This window comes from Arvicola amphibius, chromosome 12 (genome assembly GCF_903992535.2).
Source record: "Arvicola amphibius chromosome 12, mArvAmp1.2, whole genome shotgun sequence".
Lineage (NCBI taxonomy): Eukaryota > Metazoa > Chordata > Mammalia > Rodentia > Cricetidae > Arvicola > Arvicola amphibius.
In genome coordinates this window covers 140,197,626-140,213,873 of record NC_052058.2, presented here as the reverse complement: position 1 = coordinate 140,213,873, position 16,248 = coordinate 140,197,626, and the positions used below count along the sequence as shown (strand labels likewise).

At 46.1% G+C, this 16,248-nt stretch overlaps 1 protein-coding gene across 1 annotated transcript in view; it reads right to left on the bottom strand.

Annotated features, from left to right (window-relative positions):
* The window catches only part of Igf1r (insulin like growth factor 1 receptor), a 278,425-nt gene that overhangs the window by 221,091 nt on the left and 41,086 nt on the right, over positions 1-16,248 (bottom strand). The window contains exon 2 of the mRNA XM_038313638.1: positions 9,547-10,092. Coding sequence (XP_038169566.1) covers positions 9,547-10,092 — 546 coding nt within the window. The remainder of the gene's footprint in view (positions 1-9,546; positions 10,093-16,248) is intronic.

Below are 16,248 nucleotides of genomic sequence, written 5' to 3'. Positions count from 1 at the left end.
TCCCTGGTTTCCGGCTGCTGCTCTAACTATCTGAGCATTATGGGGAACCCCAGAACGGATAACCTGCCTTCACAGACCTGCTGCCAGAGGGAGATGCATTGTATTAGGGCAGGGTCCTCCTTCCTGGTGGCCCAGGAGCCACAGGCAGCTAGTTCGGCACCCAGGCTAGCCAGGAGGGACGTCGTCACTGGCTATCACAGCATACAAGGCACAGCCTGAGGCCTGACTGTGTGGATGGCGGGGGTTTCATAGCCCAGTCCACTACAGTCCGAAACGATGAGCCTAGACACCAACAACTAACTTGTACACTGTTCTGAGCAGTGAGACAAAACTTAGAGCTGTGCCCATCAGTCCTGTCTGGGATGCCAATCATCACTCTTGTCTGTCCCCCTTATATACGCCATTTTCCCATCTGTCAGGTAGCACTGCCTCTCGTTCTCAGGTCACAGTGTTTGTCCTCAAGCGAACATTCTTTTATTTAATAACGGCCCCAAAGTGCAGGAGCCCTGAGTGGTGCTGGCAATCTTATTACGTGCTATTACTGTTGCCAATCTCTACTTGTGTCCAACTTTTAAACTGAACTTTATCATAGACAGTCTATGGAGGGTTGAACATATATATAGTTTTATTCATTTGCTGGAGGTCACGGAATATGTAGGGGAAACTACTAGGCATGCCCGACTACGTTATCCAGTGTCTTCATTAAGATTTGTAGAGACAAATTGGAGGCAGTTACATATGGGGTCAGGCTGAGAGTTTCTCTAACCAAAGCTGACAAGGTAGAGTATCAAGCGACCCAGTCTCTGCTGCCATCTCACGTGGTTCCATGAAGGAAAACAAATGGCAGGAAGAAGAGAGGACTGAGGACTAAGTGCTTGTTTGTGACCAAGACAAAAAAAAAAAAAAAAACAAGCAACTTCTGTTCAACAATGGGACGAAACAGAAGCCCAGCTTCCAGAAGAGGGCCTGGCGTTCCTGCACAACATCTGCCCACCCACCTGATCCCCTGGAACGGAAGGAAGATCTAAGAGAGGACACAGAGAGCCAGTGTTTGTTTCCTGCAAGGAGTGAGAGGAGGAAAACAAAACAAAACAAAAAACAGCAGAGGAAGCCGGGTGGGAAAGGCAGTGGTAGGACCGCGTATGCACGAACACATAAACACACATGCGCAAACACTCACACACAAATGTGCAAACGCAAACACATGTGCGCGCACCAACGGGGATGCACACAGCTATTATTACCCAAAGAAGAGCATAAACAGGCACAGGCTCCAGCCTGAAGCAGATGGCTGCTACCTTCACTCTGGGAGACCTGCGGTCGTCACCAGTAGAAAATGTGCCCCCTTGTTATCGTCACTAAAAACTATGCCCACTCTCTAAACACTTTAATGCCCTCAGAATGGGAGGAAAAAAGTTTCGAAAGATAATATTTAATGTCAACATCATACAGAAAAATCTGTTGGTATTTCTTAAATTCTCCCAAATACCAAGTCTGCAAACAGAATAAATTCACGGAGTTTAATAACAAAAGAAGTGGAGTCTACATACACCTATAAGGTCTATAGAGGCATCTGGACACAGACGTATGCACATCACTGAGTGTTCTTAAAAGATACGGCTTATCTGGGCAGACATGAAAACTTGAACAATCCAGATTAAATTAGCCAGAACCACTCCTCAACTATGCCCTGCTATTTATGATAATTGAATGCTGGCAATTCAGGAAAAGCGAAAGGGAAAGACCACTTAAGATATGGCAGTAAATACACAGTCAGCCCGGCTTAATGCTCAAACTTGTAGATGGTCTTTGAACACAGCTATTTTTAAAAATAGCAGCAGCTGCTACCATTGACCAAGAACTCACTAAATGCTGGGCAGTCTGGTGGGAGCTTTCCAGTTACTATCTGATCTTCTGTTTCATGGATGGAGAAAAGCCCTGCTGTGCTACTCCATGTCAAGGGGAACATTCTACTCAGAGACACCCACCTTATTAAACCTGAGTCCCTGGCTCATCAGGCCATGAGCAGGAAGGAGACACATTTCCAAAGAAAGGCTTCCAGGCCCACCACTAGCCAAACTTGCCTTTTGAACCATTGATACAGTGGAGTTGAGAGGAATCTAGGATAAGATTAGCCACAGGCCCATAGGCTCCATGTCACCTCCACTCTAGTCGAGAATGTCACACTGGCATACATATGAGAAACACAACGCAACCAAAGAAAGAAGCTATCAGGAAGAAATCAGAACCACTGTACAAGTAGGCACAGCCAAGAAAATAGGAAGGGACTCAGGATATAACTCCAAAAACCTCGAGTTGAAATAAATAAACACTATGAAGAGGGTCTGAACTCCTTGCAGTCCCTAAGAAGGCATCCCTAGTGAAAAATAAATAAATAACTTCTAAGGTGGGTCCAGAAGAGTGAAGCCTCAACTGGAGGAACCAGCCCAAAGCAAACCCTCTCTGGAAGTAGACACGCTGCTCTAAGATCTGACGTCTGCTGAGTGGTGTCCCTAAGAAATGTGGACACAAACCGCTTTAACACCTCAGTTCAAGGAGTCAGCCATCAGAAGGGCAGAATGCGGTCTCCACACCCGACTATAAAAGGCATATAGCACTGAGGCCTAGGGCATGTGACCCCTTCTAAATAAAGATCACCCCCACAGTGGGAGCAGCTGACCAGAACAGAGGCATTCCCGGGGAATGAAGACAAGCTCTTAACACAATGTGAGAAGCCAGAGCCCACTTGTTCAACTCTGGGTCTGCCTACCCATCAGGGTCCATGAGCCTGTCTCAAGGTTTACATCACGATCTATTTTAGCAATCTGCGGGAGCTTGGAGGCAGACTCCATCATGTTTCCAGACATATTCCGAGTCTTCCCAGGTAGCTGAAGATTAAAGTTAAAATAAAATCCTGCCAAATACATGGCTGGACTCTCACAGCACAAAAACTCCAGGGGATTTACAAATGCCTGAACAAGCCTTCCACCTTCTCCCCAGGGGAATATGTACTACCAGCCTACAAAGAAAGACAAAGAAGGGGGGCGGGAAGGAAGCCTACACTGCCTTGGTGACCAGGGTTTGATAAACAAGAACTTAAGAACTGGTATCAGGGAAAAACAAAATAACGACCCAGAATTGTCTATTTTTGACTTTATTTTGACTTCCTGAACCTATCCTGAGATGATAATGTTTTCCTCTGTCAATAAAGGGGGCCACGATGGTTTCTCATTTTTTAGGACAGGAAGAAAAGCCACACTCTGGAGGACCACTGCCCCAGTCAGTGTCTTTTTGACCGAAACAAGGCTGCCTTGCCAGCAAAGTGAGCTTCCAGTGCAGCTTTGTGGATTTTCTGGCAAAGACACGGCCTCCAATCATGCAACAGGGGTGCTGTGAGCAGGTCACAAGCTGCTGACTCTGGCAGGCAAAGAGGCATTTAGAGGCCAAGTTTAGCAGGAAGGTCTTAGGCTTTACTTTTATTCTTTTTTATTTGATTTTATTATATTTTAGTGGCAGTGTCCAGACATAAAATCAAATACCAGAAAGCCTCTATATCAAAGCATCATCTTAAGTAAACCCACTGAGAAGTCAGAAAACCACAGGTACTCAGGAAGATTCACCTCTGGAAATCTGGCCTTTGGGCAAATGGCTGCACAACCTAATAAACAGCTTCTGGGGCCAGAGGCAACCTTTTAGACTTCTGTATCTTAGGCCCTGGATCATTCTAACAATGGCATGAGAGAGATGAGCTCCTGTCTACAGTAGATTCTCTCGGCCAATTAAGACTAGAGACTGTTTGCATGGCAGTGCTCCTCAGTGATAGTGGCCGGGACAGAGGGAACATCAGAACCACATTTTATAATCTACCAATGCAGACTGCTCTCTCTGCTTGGAAGAAAGTGGATTTTCACAAAGCAGGTGCTGGGCTCACCCTTGGAGTAACACCTATGCATGGAAAGATACCGTCAGGATTTATAATACTTCAAAAACCAAACTGCCCGGTGCTAGGAGACAGAACCACTGGAGGCTACAAAGTCCTGGGGTCTTCTTGTAGAAAAGGAAACTCTGTGTAGAACTCAGCCAGGTCTGAGAGCAGAGGGTGGCGGACAAGTCCAGACAAAGGTAACTGGGCAAGGGTGTCAAGGATGTTGCTCGTAGGAGGGAGGGAACAGCACACTGCATGATGCAGTAAAATAGGGAGGGGTAGAGCAAGACCACCAAGGAGATTTCTAAGGGCCTACTACAGAAGTGTAGGTGGACAGCATGTTTACCCAAGGCGTGGGGTAGTCACTGGTGCCAAGCAAAGTGGAAGGAAACAGAACAGGAGGCTGGAGAAAAGCTAAGTCATTGTTGTGGGAGCCAGCCATAAGATAAATATGGGCAGGTCACCCAAAGGAAGTTCTTTACTTCCAACCATTATCACCTGCCAAAGTAGAACTCGGCCATTGATAAATTTAATAAAAGGCCTGAGTCTCAGTAGTTTACCCTGAAGCAATACCTGGCTGCAGGAAGAACCATAAACTGAGATTATCCAAGCACCACCCAAAAACAGATCATCCAAAGGAAATGCCTAACATCCCAAATGCTGTAGATAGGACCACCTGCCAGCCCCCACTCACCAGGACACCCCTAGACAAATGTCAGCCAATCAGGGGTCCTGAACCTCAAAAATTCCTCACCCCCACCTATACTACTATAAAAACCCAATTCTGAGCTCGGGGCTCTCTATTTATTCCAATACGTTGGACATGCGGAGAGACCAAGTTTGCAAACTTGCTGAAAATAAAGGCTCTTTGCTTTTACATATGGGACTCAGTCTCCTTGTTGGCTTTTGCTGGGACTTTGTGGATTTGGGCACAACTGTAAGCAATGAATAGGGTGGAGAATGGCAGAGTGAAGCAACATTTGGGACGGCAAGGGCATGGATGTCCAATCAGAAAAGGAAGCATCTCAGAAGGGGTCCTAGTTGTAGCGTTTCTGGCATGATCATTAGCTAGAGGAACAACAGTGTTGTCCCCCATGGGTGGAACACAGAAAAAGCACAGAAATGAGGAGACATTCCATGGGACAGTCAGCTGCTGGGGTTGGTCTTCTTATAAATGGATGAAGTTCAAAGCTCTAAAAGCCGCCAGGTGGTGGTGCACGCCTTTAATCCCAGCACTCTGGAGGCAGAGGCAGACAGATCTCTGACTTCGAGGCCAGCATGGTCTACAAAACAAGTTTCAGGATGGCTAATGTGGTGGTATGAAAGAAAATGGCCCCAAAGGGAGTGGAACTACTAGGAGGTGTGGTCTTGCTAGAGGAACTGTAGGGGTGGGCTTTGAGGAGTCCTATGCTCAAGCTATTCCCAGTGTCACACAGTCTACTTCCTGTTGTCTTCTGATCAAGATGTAGCCAGGACCATGCCTGCCTGCACACCACCATGCTTCCCATCAGGATTATAATGGACTAACCCTCTAAAACCGTAAGCTGCCACCTCAGTTAAAAGTTCTTCTCTGTAAGAGTTGCCATGACGTCTTTTCACAACAATTAAAAAAAAAAAAAAAAAAAAAAAGATAGCCAGAACTACACAAAGAAACTTTGTCTCAAAAACAAAAACAGAAAAAGCTCAAAAAGAGGCCTTGACTTGAGACTTTATTTGCAACTTAAGTAAGGACAAGAGGATGCTAAAGGAATAATAAATACAATGAAGTGAGAGAAAGGGTTGAGATTCTGGCCATGCCTTGGTCTGAATGACTGTGTTCCAAAATTCATACACCAAAATCTAGTATCTGAGCACACGGTGAGGCTCTGTGATTAAGTCATGGGGATGGAGCCCTCGTAAGTGGGATTAGCGCCCTTGTAAAAGAGACACCAGAAAGTTGCCTTGCCCCTTTCTACTCTGTGAAAGCATGAAGGAAGGGTAAGGTGAACCCAGAAAGGAGGCCCTCATCAGACAGAGAACCTGTCAGCACCTTAGACCGCCTGCCTCTAGTACTGTGAGAAACAAAGCCATTGTTTCTAAGTCATCTGGCTTGTGAAATGGTTACAGCAGTCCAAATAGGCTAAGTTCCATTGGCAGCCACCAGCTACTAAAGCCTAGATAGAGAAGAGGCCAACAAAGCAGCAGCTACAGGGGAAAGATGGAGAAGCAGAAGTCATTTCGAAACAAGGACGGTCCAATGATCATACGTGAAGACAATGCCAGTTATTTCCTTACTAAAGCACAATTCCTTCAGGGCCCCTCACTGTTTAGGAACAACTCGAGCCTACATAAAATCAGATATACAAAGAATGCAGCCAATAGAGGGCTTCCTCTGTACCATTGGCCAGCAGACATGATCCAAGAAGGGTGAACACATCAAGGAAAAGCAGGCCATCAGCAAAGCACAACCAATGTTCCCCCTTTACAGCAACAACGTCACACGGTTTTTCTCTTCAGACGCTGATGTCCTCCCTCTTCTGCCACTAGCCAGCAGGAAACAGCTGGATGGAATTCTTCGCATACTCGTTTTAAATGGCTTACGTGAACTTAAGGTGGGCATTCTGTGAGGACTCAATACCCTTGCCCTGGCTCCTTGAATGATGATCAAGGGCCCTGACTGGAGACAGGCTGGATGAGACGGTATGATTGAAGCCAGTTGTATAGAGATGACAAAGGGAAGAACTTAGCCTCAAAGGAAGCCACTAAAGCTGCACTCTCCAGAGTAAAGAGAATACCAGTCATCCATAATGCAAACATTCTAGTGGCTACATCCAGAAGTCAAGGGAGACAGGCGAACTGATTTTAATAGTGCCGTTTTCTTTTGCGAATATATCCATCACAGTATTATTTCAGCATAGAACCAGTTTTAAAAAAATGCATGGAATTGTTCAAGAATTTTTCCTATATACTACATCCTGGAAGTTTTACACCAACAGCTGGTCTTCCTTGCAGCAGGCCACACAGCTTGGGCACACGTGGCTAGTGGCTACTACGCACATGAGAGCACAGACTGTATAGGAATTGCGCAGAGGAAAAGAATTCTAGTGGGAACAGAAAACCTACAGGAGCCGGTGACCTTGGCTGAGTTTTCAGGTTAGGGTGAGAAGACAGTATCCATGAATGGACTCTGCGGTTCTACTCCATTGTGAAATCACAGTCACGTCACCAGGACGGGCAGAGCTCGCCAAGGAAGAGGCTGCAGAACACGGCCTTGGGGAAGACCAGTTCCAGTCAACAGGCTCTCTGGCACCCGGGCTCAATTTCTAATACTTTCTAATGCTTTTCACTGTTTTCTTTTTAACCTTCCATCCACTCTGAGAGGGAGGCAGGGTCCGTGCCATTCTGAAGATGAAGAAACTACAGCCTACGCAATTTAAATGACTTGGTAATTTCTGGCTCCAGACCTTAGACTCTGACCCAGAACACAGGCCTTATCTCTGCCCTGAACTCCTTCAGACACAGCTGAAGAGCCTGGTGAAACAAAGGTGACTGAATGGCTGAGCAGGTGTTAGCTAACGATGCTAACACAGCACTCCCCTTTGCGCACAGCTCATAAGCTCCCCAAAACGCTTGCTTGCCTATACTGAGTCTGGTCACCATTAAAGGGTAACATGAAGGCTCTAGGAACAGGCCTAACCACAGCTCAGGACAGCCCAGTCCCCCGGACTCTCATTTCTACATTCAAATCTCTGAGGATGCTTTCTAAGATAAAATTTTTCAAATGCCAAGGCTACTTTAAAAACTAAATTTGGGGGCCTGGAAAAATGACTCAGCTCTTAACAGCACTGGCTGCTCTCTCAGAGAACCCAGGTTTGATTTCCAGCATTCACCTGGCAGTTCATACCCGTCTGAAATTCTGGTCCATGGACACCACACCACTACATTCTTGTGATGAACAGTCATACTCGCAGATAAAATACCCAAACACATTAAATAGATTTTTTTTAAATTAAAATAAATAAGATTATTTGTTGCAATGGGCAAGGTAACTCATTCCTGTAATGTCAGGACTTGGGAGGCTAGGGAAGAACTGTCATGAATTCAAGAGCAGCAAGGTTCTAGGCCAGCCACAACTACAGATTGAGACCTTATCTCAAAACCAACCAAAAAGATTACTGTTTTTTCAAAGATAGGGAATTTAAGACAAAGATAGGAAACTGTTTTAATCAACTAGGAAAACACCTTCCACTTAGCTCGTCAAGGATCCAGTAGGATCCCGGCCTCTACTATTATAGCTCATACAGCCCACAACACACACATACACATACATACACACACCTCACCCCTCAACCCCCTCCCCAACAGACACACAGACACACAGACACACAGACACACACACACACACACACACACACACACACACACACACAGATCAAATTACAGGAAGCATAACAATGTGTGGTTTCCTACTTGGGCCCCAACTAAAGGGATATTAAATCACGCTACCTGTAAAGGCTGAGCTTGTATTAGTTGATTATACGCATTTCAAAGATTAGACAAGCCTATCAACTTGGGGGTTTGGGGGGTGGGTTCTTTTTGAGATGGGCTCTTTATAACTAGTTAGGATATATAGACTCTGAGTCTTTAACTGGGTCAGCTGTTAAAGAACAGCTAAGAGGTTAAGGGAAACCTTGCTGGCCACTATGTCTAAATATTGTTGAATTATTGAATGCAATAAAGCAAATTCCCTAAACCACAGCAACATTCTAGCTAACAAAACACAAAACAACAACTTGATTCTCATGGCATTTATCCCATTAGGATAAGAGTTCAGGTGTTCTACGAAGGAAATATGTGAACTGTCGATACACCAACGAGCTTCAAGCATCATCAGGTGACTCCGGGGCTGCAGAATGTTTTCAAGTTTCCCTCACTAAGTGACTGCGTAAGACTTTCCCAACAGGTATACAATAATGGAAATGAAAGCCCAGGGTTTCAAAGACACACCCTCCTACAGAGCTATCTCAAGCAGAGACTGAACCAGGGACTCCTGGAAACTAGCACATAGGCCTCCTATCTATCAAGTGTTCTGTAGTAAACCAGGTCCCCTAAATACCAGTGTCCTGAGAGCCAAGGGATACTTTCACAGGATATTAGTGAGCGATATACTTTTCCTCTCAGCAGCCACATTCCAAGCTGGAAACTCATGAGAAGGAACTCTTGCTCTACAAAGATGATGACGACGACGATGATGATACTATATAATCCTTTTACACAAAGACTACGAGAATGGACCTGTGAAAAGCTCCTTTCTGCCCCGTCAGGGACTTACAAAGCACACCAAGTCACCTTTCCCATCACAGAAGCAGAAGTTTAGGAAACTTCTAGCCCCCAAATACAGAGAATTATTTCTAGCCAGACTTGGCCTCAGTCCAGGCCCCAGTCTTGTACCCTCAGCTTCCACCTACATACCTAAGCGAGCCGAGACGAACCCCTCCCCATCCTCAGGAAACATGTCCACAAGGCAATGTGAACACGTGAGAGAACCTCACCCTGCCCCGGCAGAGAAGAAGGGAAGGAGGAGGAAGAGGAGAAAACAAACAAGAAGGAGAAAGTCGAAGTCCCGTGTCGCGTATTCTTACTTTTCTGGCAGTGATTTGTGGTCCAGCAGCGGTAGTTGTACTCATTGTTGATGGTGGTCTTCTCACACATGGGCTTCTCCTCCAAGGTCCCAGGACACAGGTCCCCGCATTCCTTTGGGGGCTTGTTTCCCACAATGTAGTTATTGGACACCGCATCCAAGATGAGAGACCAGTCTATGGTGGAGAGGTAACAGAGGTCAGCGTTCTTCTCAATCCTGATGGCCCCCCGAGTAATGTTCCTCAGATTATAAAGCCCGATATCCTTGAGATTGGTCATCTCAAAGATGACCAGTGCGTAGTTATAGAAGAGTTTCCAGCCACGGATGACTGTGAGGTTGGGGAAGAGGTCTCCCAGGCTCTCGAGGCCGGCCACTCGAAACAGCAGCAAGTACTCGGTGATGACCGTGAGCTTGGGAAAGCGGTAGCTTCGGTAGTCCTCGGCCTTGGAGATGAGCAGGATGTGGAGGAAGCCCTCGATCACTGTGCAGTTTTCCAGGCGCTTCAGCTGTTGGTAGTCGTTGCGGATGTCAATGCCGGGCCCACAAACTGGGGAGACAAGAAGGCAAAGCCAGGCAGTGTTAAACAGAGATCATTCTTCTTTTTTTTTTTTTTTTTTTTTTTTTTTTTGGTTTTTCAAGACAGGGTTTCTCTGTAGTTTTTTTAGAGCCTGTCCTGGAACTAGCTCTTGTAGACCAGGCTGGCCTCGAACTCACAGAGATCCGCCTGCCTCTGCCTCCCGAGTGCTGGGATTAAAGGCGTGCGCCACCACCGCCCGGCTTAACAGAGATCATTCTTAAAAATGACTTTCCAGTCCCCCAAACAGTGAGTTTCCACGAAACCTGTATTATCATAAAAGGTGACTCAGTTTTTCAGTGCAAACCGATAAGACACGGGCTGCAGACTGCATACCTGCATAGCTACCCTGTTACTGTGGCTCATGCACCTACATGGATCCAGACGTGACATGCTCACTGACTCATGGGAGAAGACAGCTACATTAACCATCCAAACTAAAGTTTTCAGTCCATGGTCACATAGGGTTACATGCAAAAGTCCATGATATAACTCAGTCTAGTCCAGAGTTGCCAAGCTTCTCAGTCCTCAACCCTTCCACAGAGTGCAAGCTACCAATGCCTAGGCAAAAGCTCAGCAGACAAGTGTCAAGAACCTACTACTGTGTCTAGCCCAAGAGACATCAAACAATGATGTCTACTCAAGGACAGTTACTGTGACCTGGAGAGCAGACCCCATTTGATATGGACAGAAGAAATAACCGAATAAAAGACCGTATGAAAAGAAGAGGCACACACTTCTAACTTGTTATAACTTTAACATAATTCATTGTGATAATTGAGTAAGATGTTTCCTAAAAATGTTAAGAGATGTCAAAGTCTGTAAAAATCACTAATGATCTGAACAGCCACAGCTAAACAGTGTTCATCCACCTATGGCTAAGCTTTTCTCTGCAAATAATGAAAAAAAATCAAACAAGAACATAACATTTGTAAGTAGATTTATTTCACTTAGCTAACATGAACACTTAACCAAGCCAGTCTTTGTACAACATCATATTTTAAAGAGAAGAACTAGGTGCCTACAGGGTGGCTCAGCAGGGAGAAAGAGGTACTTGATGAGCAACCCTGAGTTCAATCCCTAGAACCCACTGTGGAAGAAGAGAACCAACTCCAGCAAGATGTCCTGACCTGCACACTCAAATGTACACATACAGACACACTAAATGTTTTTACTGTTACTGACTTATTCTTGGCTTGAGCAAGGTACACAGCAGCATCATTGAACAAGATATGGAAGCCAGGAGTATGGATCAGTGTCAGGGAAGAAAATGAAGTGAGTTATTACAAAGCCCTCTAAGATGGGGAATAGGCAGGTGGATATATTCGTGACCAGAATATGGGCCAGTTAACGTGTTCCAGGTGATCCTGGAACGCATGCTGTCTGTAACACCCACCCTCTGGGCTTCCCTTCCAAACCTGATGGATTCTTGTGACTTTTCCCATGATTAACCCCCTTCTTCCTTTTTGCGATGCTCACTGCTCACCTCCAACCCCATTCATTTCCCACTGGGGGAACATCCACCCTCTCGGGAGCCCAGCTCTAGCCTGTCTTCCGGCGTCCTCTCACTCTGGTCACTGCCATCACGATGGGAGCTCCAGGAGGATGGGAAACTATTTCCTATGTAGTTGACAAGTTATGTCTTCAGGGCTTAACATACATTTTGATGCATAGCAGACAGGAGAGGACACGTACATGGAGCATAAATGAACCGTACCCCATCTTTGTCATTTCGCCTCTGTAACTCTGATCTGACCACTGTCATCTTCAGCCTCCAGCCCACCCCTCCACCGAGTCCATCCTGGACCAAACACCAGGCGAAGAGGATTCTATAAGAGTTCAGGGCCATCTGTTTCTATGCTATCTCCTAGTATATCCCTGCTAGCATGCACGCTTGCTAGCTAGTCCTTCCCTCCCCAAAGCCTGTTGCCTTGGACAGGACTTCCCCTTCACACACCCCATTCTCTTCTCAAGCAGGTTACAACCTAAACATCACCCACTCAGAGCGCTATGCTAATCAAGTGCTTCAACCTTTCTCCCAACTATTCCCTCCCATCTCCTTCCCCAGCTCTCATTTCTCCACTTTGCTTTTACCCAGCTTCAGTCAATGACTCAAAACCCCTTAAGCTCATGGCAACAGGTCATTCGTCTGAAATGAGAAATTTTTTTTTCCTATGCCCAACCTAAAAAGTATTATTCCTTTTATACCACTGTAAATCAGGTGTATTAATTTGATTTAAATTTACAGGAACAATGAACTATGTTACTGTATCAGATATGTACTTAAAACTATTAGGTATCAGGTCATTTATTATTATTTCCAACAGAGGATAGAAATTCAGGACTCAGCAAAGAAACACAGGGAGATATAACTAAAGTGTCTTTCACAGGCAATCAATATGCAGACAGGATGAAGGACCTGCTACCTTCTGCCAGCTGGCTGCTTCAACCAGTGAAGACCACTGGGAACAGAAGTCACATGTCACACAAAGCTGGGACTGGAAGCTCCTTGAGAAGAGCCATTTCCTTATTTACATTCCTACCCCCATTTATAGAACAAAGGAAAAATAGGAAGAAACTACCTACTTATTCCAGAAGAGAAGACAAGCCCAAGCCACAAAATACAAGGCAGGACCCAGCAACCAGCCATTTTGGATTCTGACCGACACTGCCGGCCTTTGGGTGTTGTATGACAGAAACAGAAAAGAAGGATAATCAGGACTGTCTGTGAATGACAGCGTACTGTTCAAAAGGCACAAGCCACAAACAGGAAAGAGATGCAGCATGCCTGCCTGTCAAAGAATCCTTGCGCGGAGAGAGAAAACACTCCCCAGCATGAGAGGCAGACACACCCTCTGCTCACAGCTGAGCAGGGGAACCAGGAAACACCCTTTCTCCCTTTCAAAGCCAACAGATACTTGGCAGACCCAAAAAGACCCCCAACACTTGCTTTCAGAATATAGGGTCGATTTCAAAATCTAAGATCCCAGGTGGCCTATGAGGAATAGTAGGCGCTTATGGAAATGAAGGCAATCAGGTAAACAGGAAGAAAGGACAGTGCTAGGAGGTCGAGGGTGGTCCCCGTGCAGTGTCCCACGAGGGAAGGACAGCAGAAGCAAAGCAGGTGGACACCACCAGGCAGCAGCATGACACCCGGAGGTCCTGGAAATGGGCAAAGAGCCTAATTAGGGTCTGAACCCCAGAATGCCTTTTGGAATGTCCTTTATGGGTTCATACCCTCAAATGAACACACTCCACCTCTAGGCCTCTCTTTCCTCACCTGTAAAATGGGCTGTTCCTACTACAGTGCCAACAGTCGGGTTGAGTGCTTTGTGTTACTGTCATTGGGGATGCGGTGATGGCTGCATCCCTAAGCATTTTAGCAAAAGCATCCCTCTATTCTGTGACCCCCAACCTAAATACCTCTAATAGGAAGGAAGCTAGCAAAACCACTGACTAACCTACCAATAATTCCCACTCAAGAATAGCATTAATTATCCATTTAACAAAAAAAAAAATGTTTTCAATTTCTATCCACTCACTCTCCTTCAGAAATATGGTAGAGTCGTAGTTTATAGTTGAAAATAAAAGACACCTAGAGCAGAATTTGAGTTATTTTTTTCCTATAGGTCTAAAGGTGGACGATGAGTAAACATGTACTGGGCAACCACCTCCAGCTCTGAGGATGAGCTCCAACACAGCAAAGCCTTTGCACTGTGGAAGAAGCCCAGTCTGGCTTAGCCAGTGGCTCACTGTTAACAGTCACGTCTCTTAAAATGAATCCACTGGTACCAGTAATTCCGTCAACTAAAACCACTTCTAGATGCCATCACTCTGTAAAAGTCAAAGTGACTTAAAAGGCGTGGCAGAGAACTACTGTCAATGAACTTTGTACAAGGAGAACGAACAACCCCCTCTCCAGCAATTGCCAAACCAACGAGGAAAGAAAAAAAAACCTCCCATAACTCAATGGGCAGGACTCTGGGGCTGTGTTAAGAAAGACGCACACAGCTCTCCGGCTCTCAAGGGGTCAGGAAGACTTCTCAAAGAGGGGAATCCCTGAAGATAGTCTGAAGATAGGCAAGGGTTTGCTCTCCTTCTGTTTCTAGGACCCAAAATTAGGCCTAACAAGTATAAAGGGCAAGACATTCAGGCAGAGGTTGGTGGCAGCTTGAGGGAACCCGGGGTGCAACAAGTGCAGAAAAGAAAGTAAGAAGGTAGCAGGGCAGAGGCCAGAAAACAGACGGAGGCACACACTCACAGGGCCTGCTTCACTTTGCACGTAGGACGGCTTTCAGACTCCCCAACATGCAACAGAACCACACTACAGCTCTGAGGTTTGCTAAGTCACAAAGTGGCCCCGAAATCTGTACATCTGAGAAATGGCAGGTGCTGACTTAGATGTTTCTGCTACTATTCTTTGAGACCCAGGAAACGACCCTTAACTCTCTCATCACTACCCTTTCTCTGCACCCACTAAGATCTGCTCCATGACCCAGGGGAAAGCCTACATACCTGTGTCTCTCTCCCTCTCCGTGTGTGTGTGGTGTGTGTGTGTGTGTGTGTGTGTGTGTGTGTATGTGTGTGTGTATGCCTGTCTGTGCAGAGAGGAGGTAGACAACTTGTCTTCTATTGCTGTCCACCTTACTACCATCAGAAAGGTTCTCAGCGAGCCAGAAGCCTGCCCTTCTGACCATGTTAGCTAGCCATGGAAATCCTGGAACCACCTCCCTCCACACCCTGCTCACTCCCAAATGCTGAGAATACAGGTACATGCATCCATGCCTGGCTTTTTTTTTACCTAAGTGCTTGGGATTTAAACACAGGCAGGTCCCCCCAGGCTTGCATGGCAAGTGTTTTTACCACTGAGCCATTTCCGCAGCACCTGCATCTCTCTTTCTTGACTTTGCCTAAGCAAGCCGAGAAAAGCAACGTGTATAGAAAACACACGAACCGCACTAAGGCCACAAAAAAAAAAAAAAATGGAGTGAGAGAGAGTGAAGACAGAGCCTCCCACTGCAGCTGATTCCACTGTCCTTACAGGTCTGAAAGCACAGCCCCAGGGGAGGGAGAAGTGGGGCCCTGACCTGCAGTGAAGGGCAACTATCGAGAAAATCAGATGGGGAGTGGGGGAAGCAATGTTATGGTAACAAACACTGGTGATAACTCCAGAGTTTGTCAGAGTAGAACTTTCTGTGTGTAGTGTAAACAGACACAATTCATGTGAAGCCTTTTATCTTCATGTGTCAAGGAGGACGTGTTTACGCTGTGTATGTACATTTCTATTTCATACAGACAGCCGGCCTAGCCACCTGACACACTCAGTGAGAGCAGCGACAACGGGCATGTACGGGATTTCCATTACATGGGTGACTTTGAGAACAGAAATTTAAAAACAGGGTGTAATCTGGATGTGCAAAGCGTTCTTCGCCACCCTAAAGAAGAGCCATCTCACCATAGAAACAATCTAAGTATCTATGCGCATAAAACGCAGTTCTGAAGGCTGCGCACATGAAAACCAAGGCTGTGTGCGGCCCGGAATTTAGAGAAGGACGAGGCGCTTTTAGCCTACCATGCCAATTAAGAAATGGAAAATGTACAGGGAATTAGTTCCAAGGCGAGGAAACACACTCGGGTGTCCCCTCCACGTAAGGCACCTGCAGCCAAACAGATCTGTTGCAGGACGGAGCTGGGTTTGCTTCAGCAGAAGAGCAACTGTTTCCAGAGATCTTCCTAAGAACACTTCATTTGCTCTGACAGCCATTCTACACCCCTTTCTGGTCCTAAAATACCCAAAAGTCCAACATTCAAGGTGTCTGATTTGTAGTAACTCTTGTAAAAGGCTCTTAGCCTTTTCTCACTATGTCCGTATTTTTTAGGCAGCATACAGGGTTCAGGAGCTAATACTCCCACCCACTCCCAGGCTCTGCCTCACTGTGAGGCCTTCCCAGGACTGAGCCTCAGCAGGTCACATACCTTCATCCTCACCTCGTGCTCCCAACAGTGAACTGCACAGCTAGAAGCTGGTGCGAGAAAGGGGGAAGACACTCTGGGGAGCACTCAAGCCAGGACAAGCCCTCAGTGAGTATGGGCCTGAAGAGAAAGCCCTCCACTTTCCTTCTCCCTCTA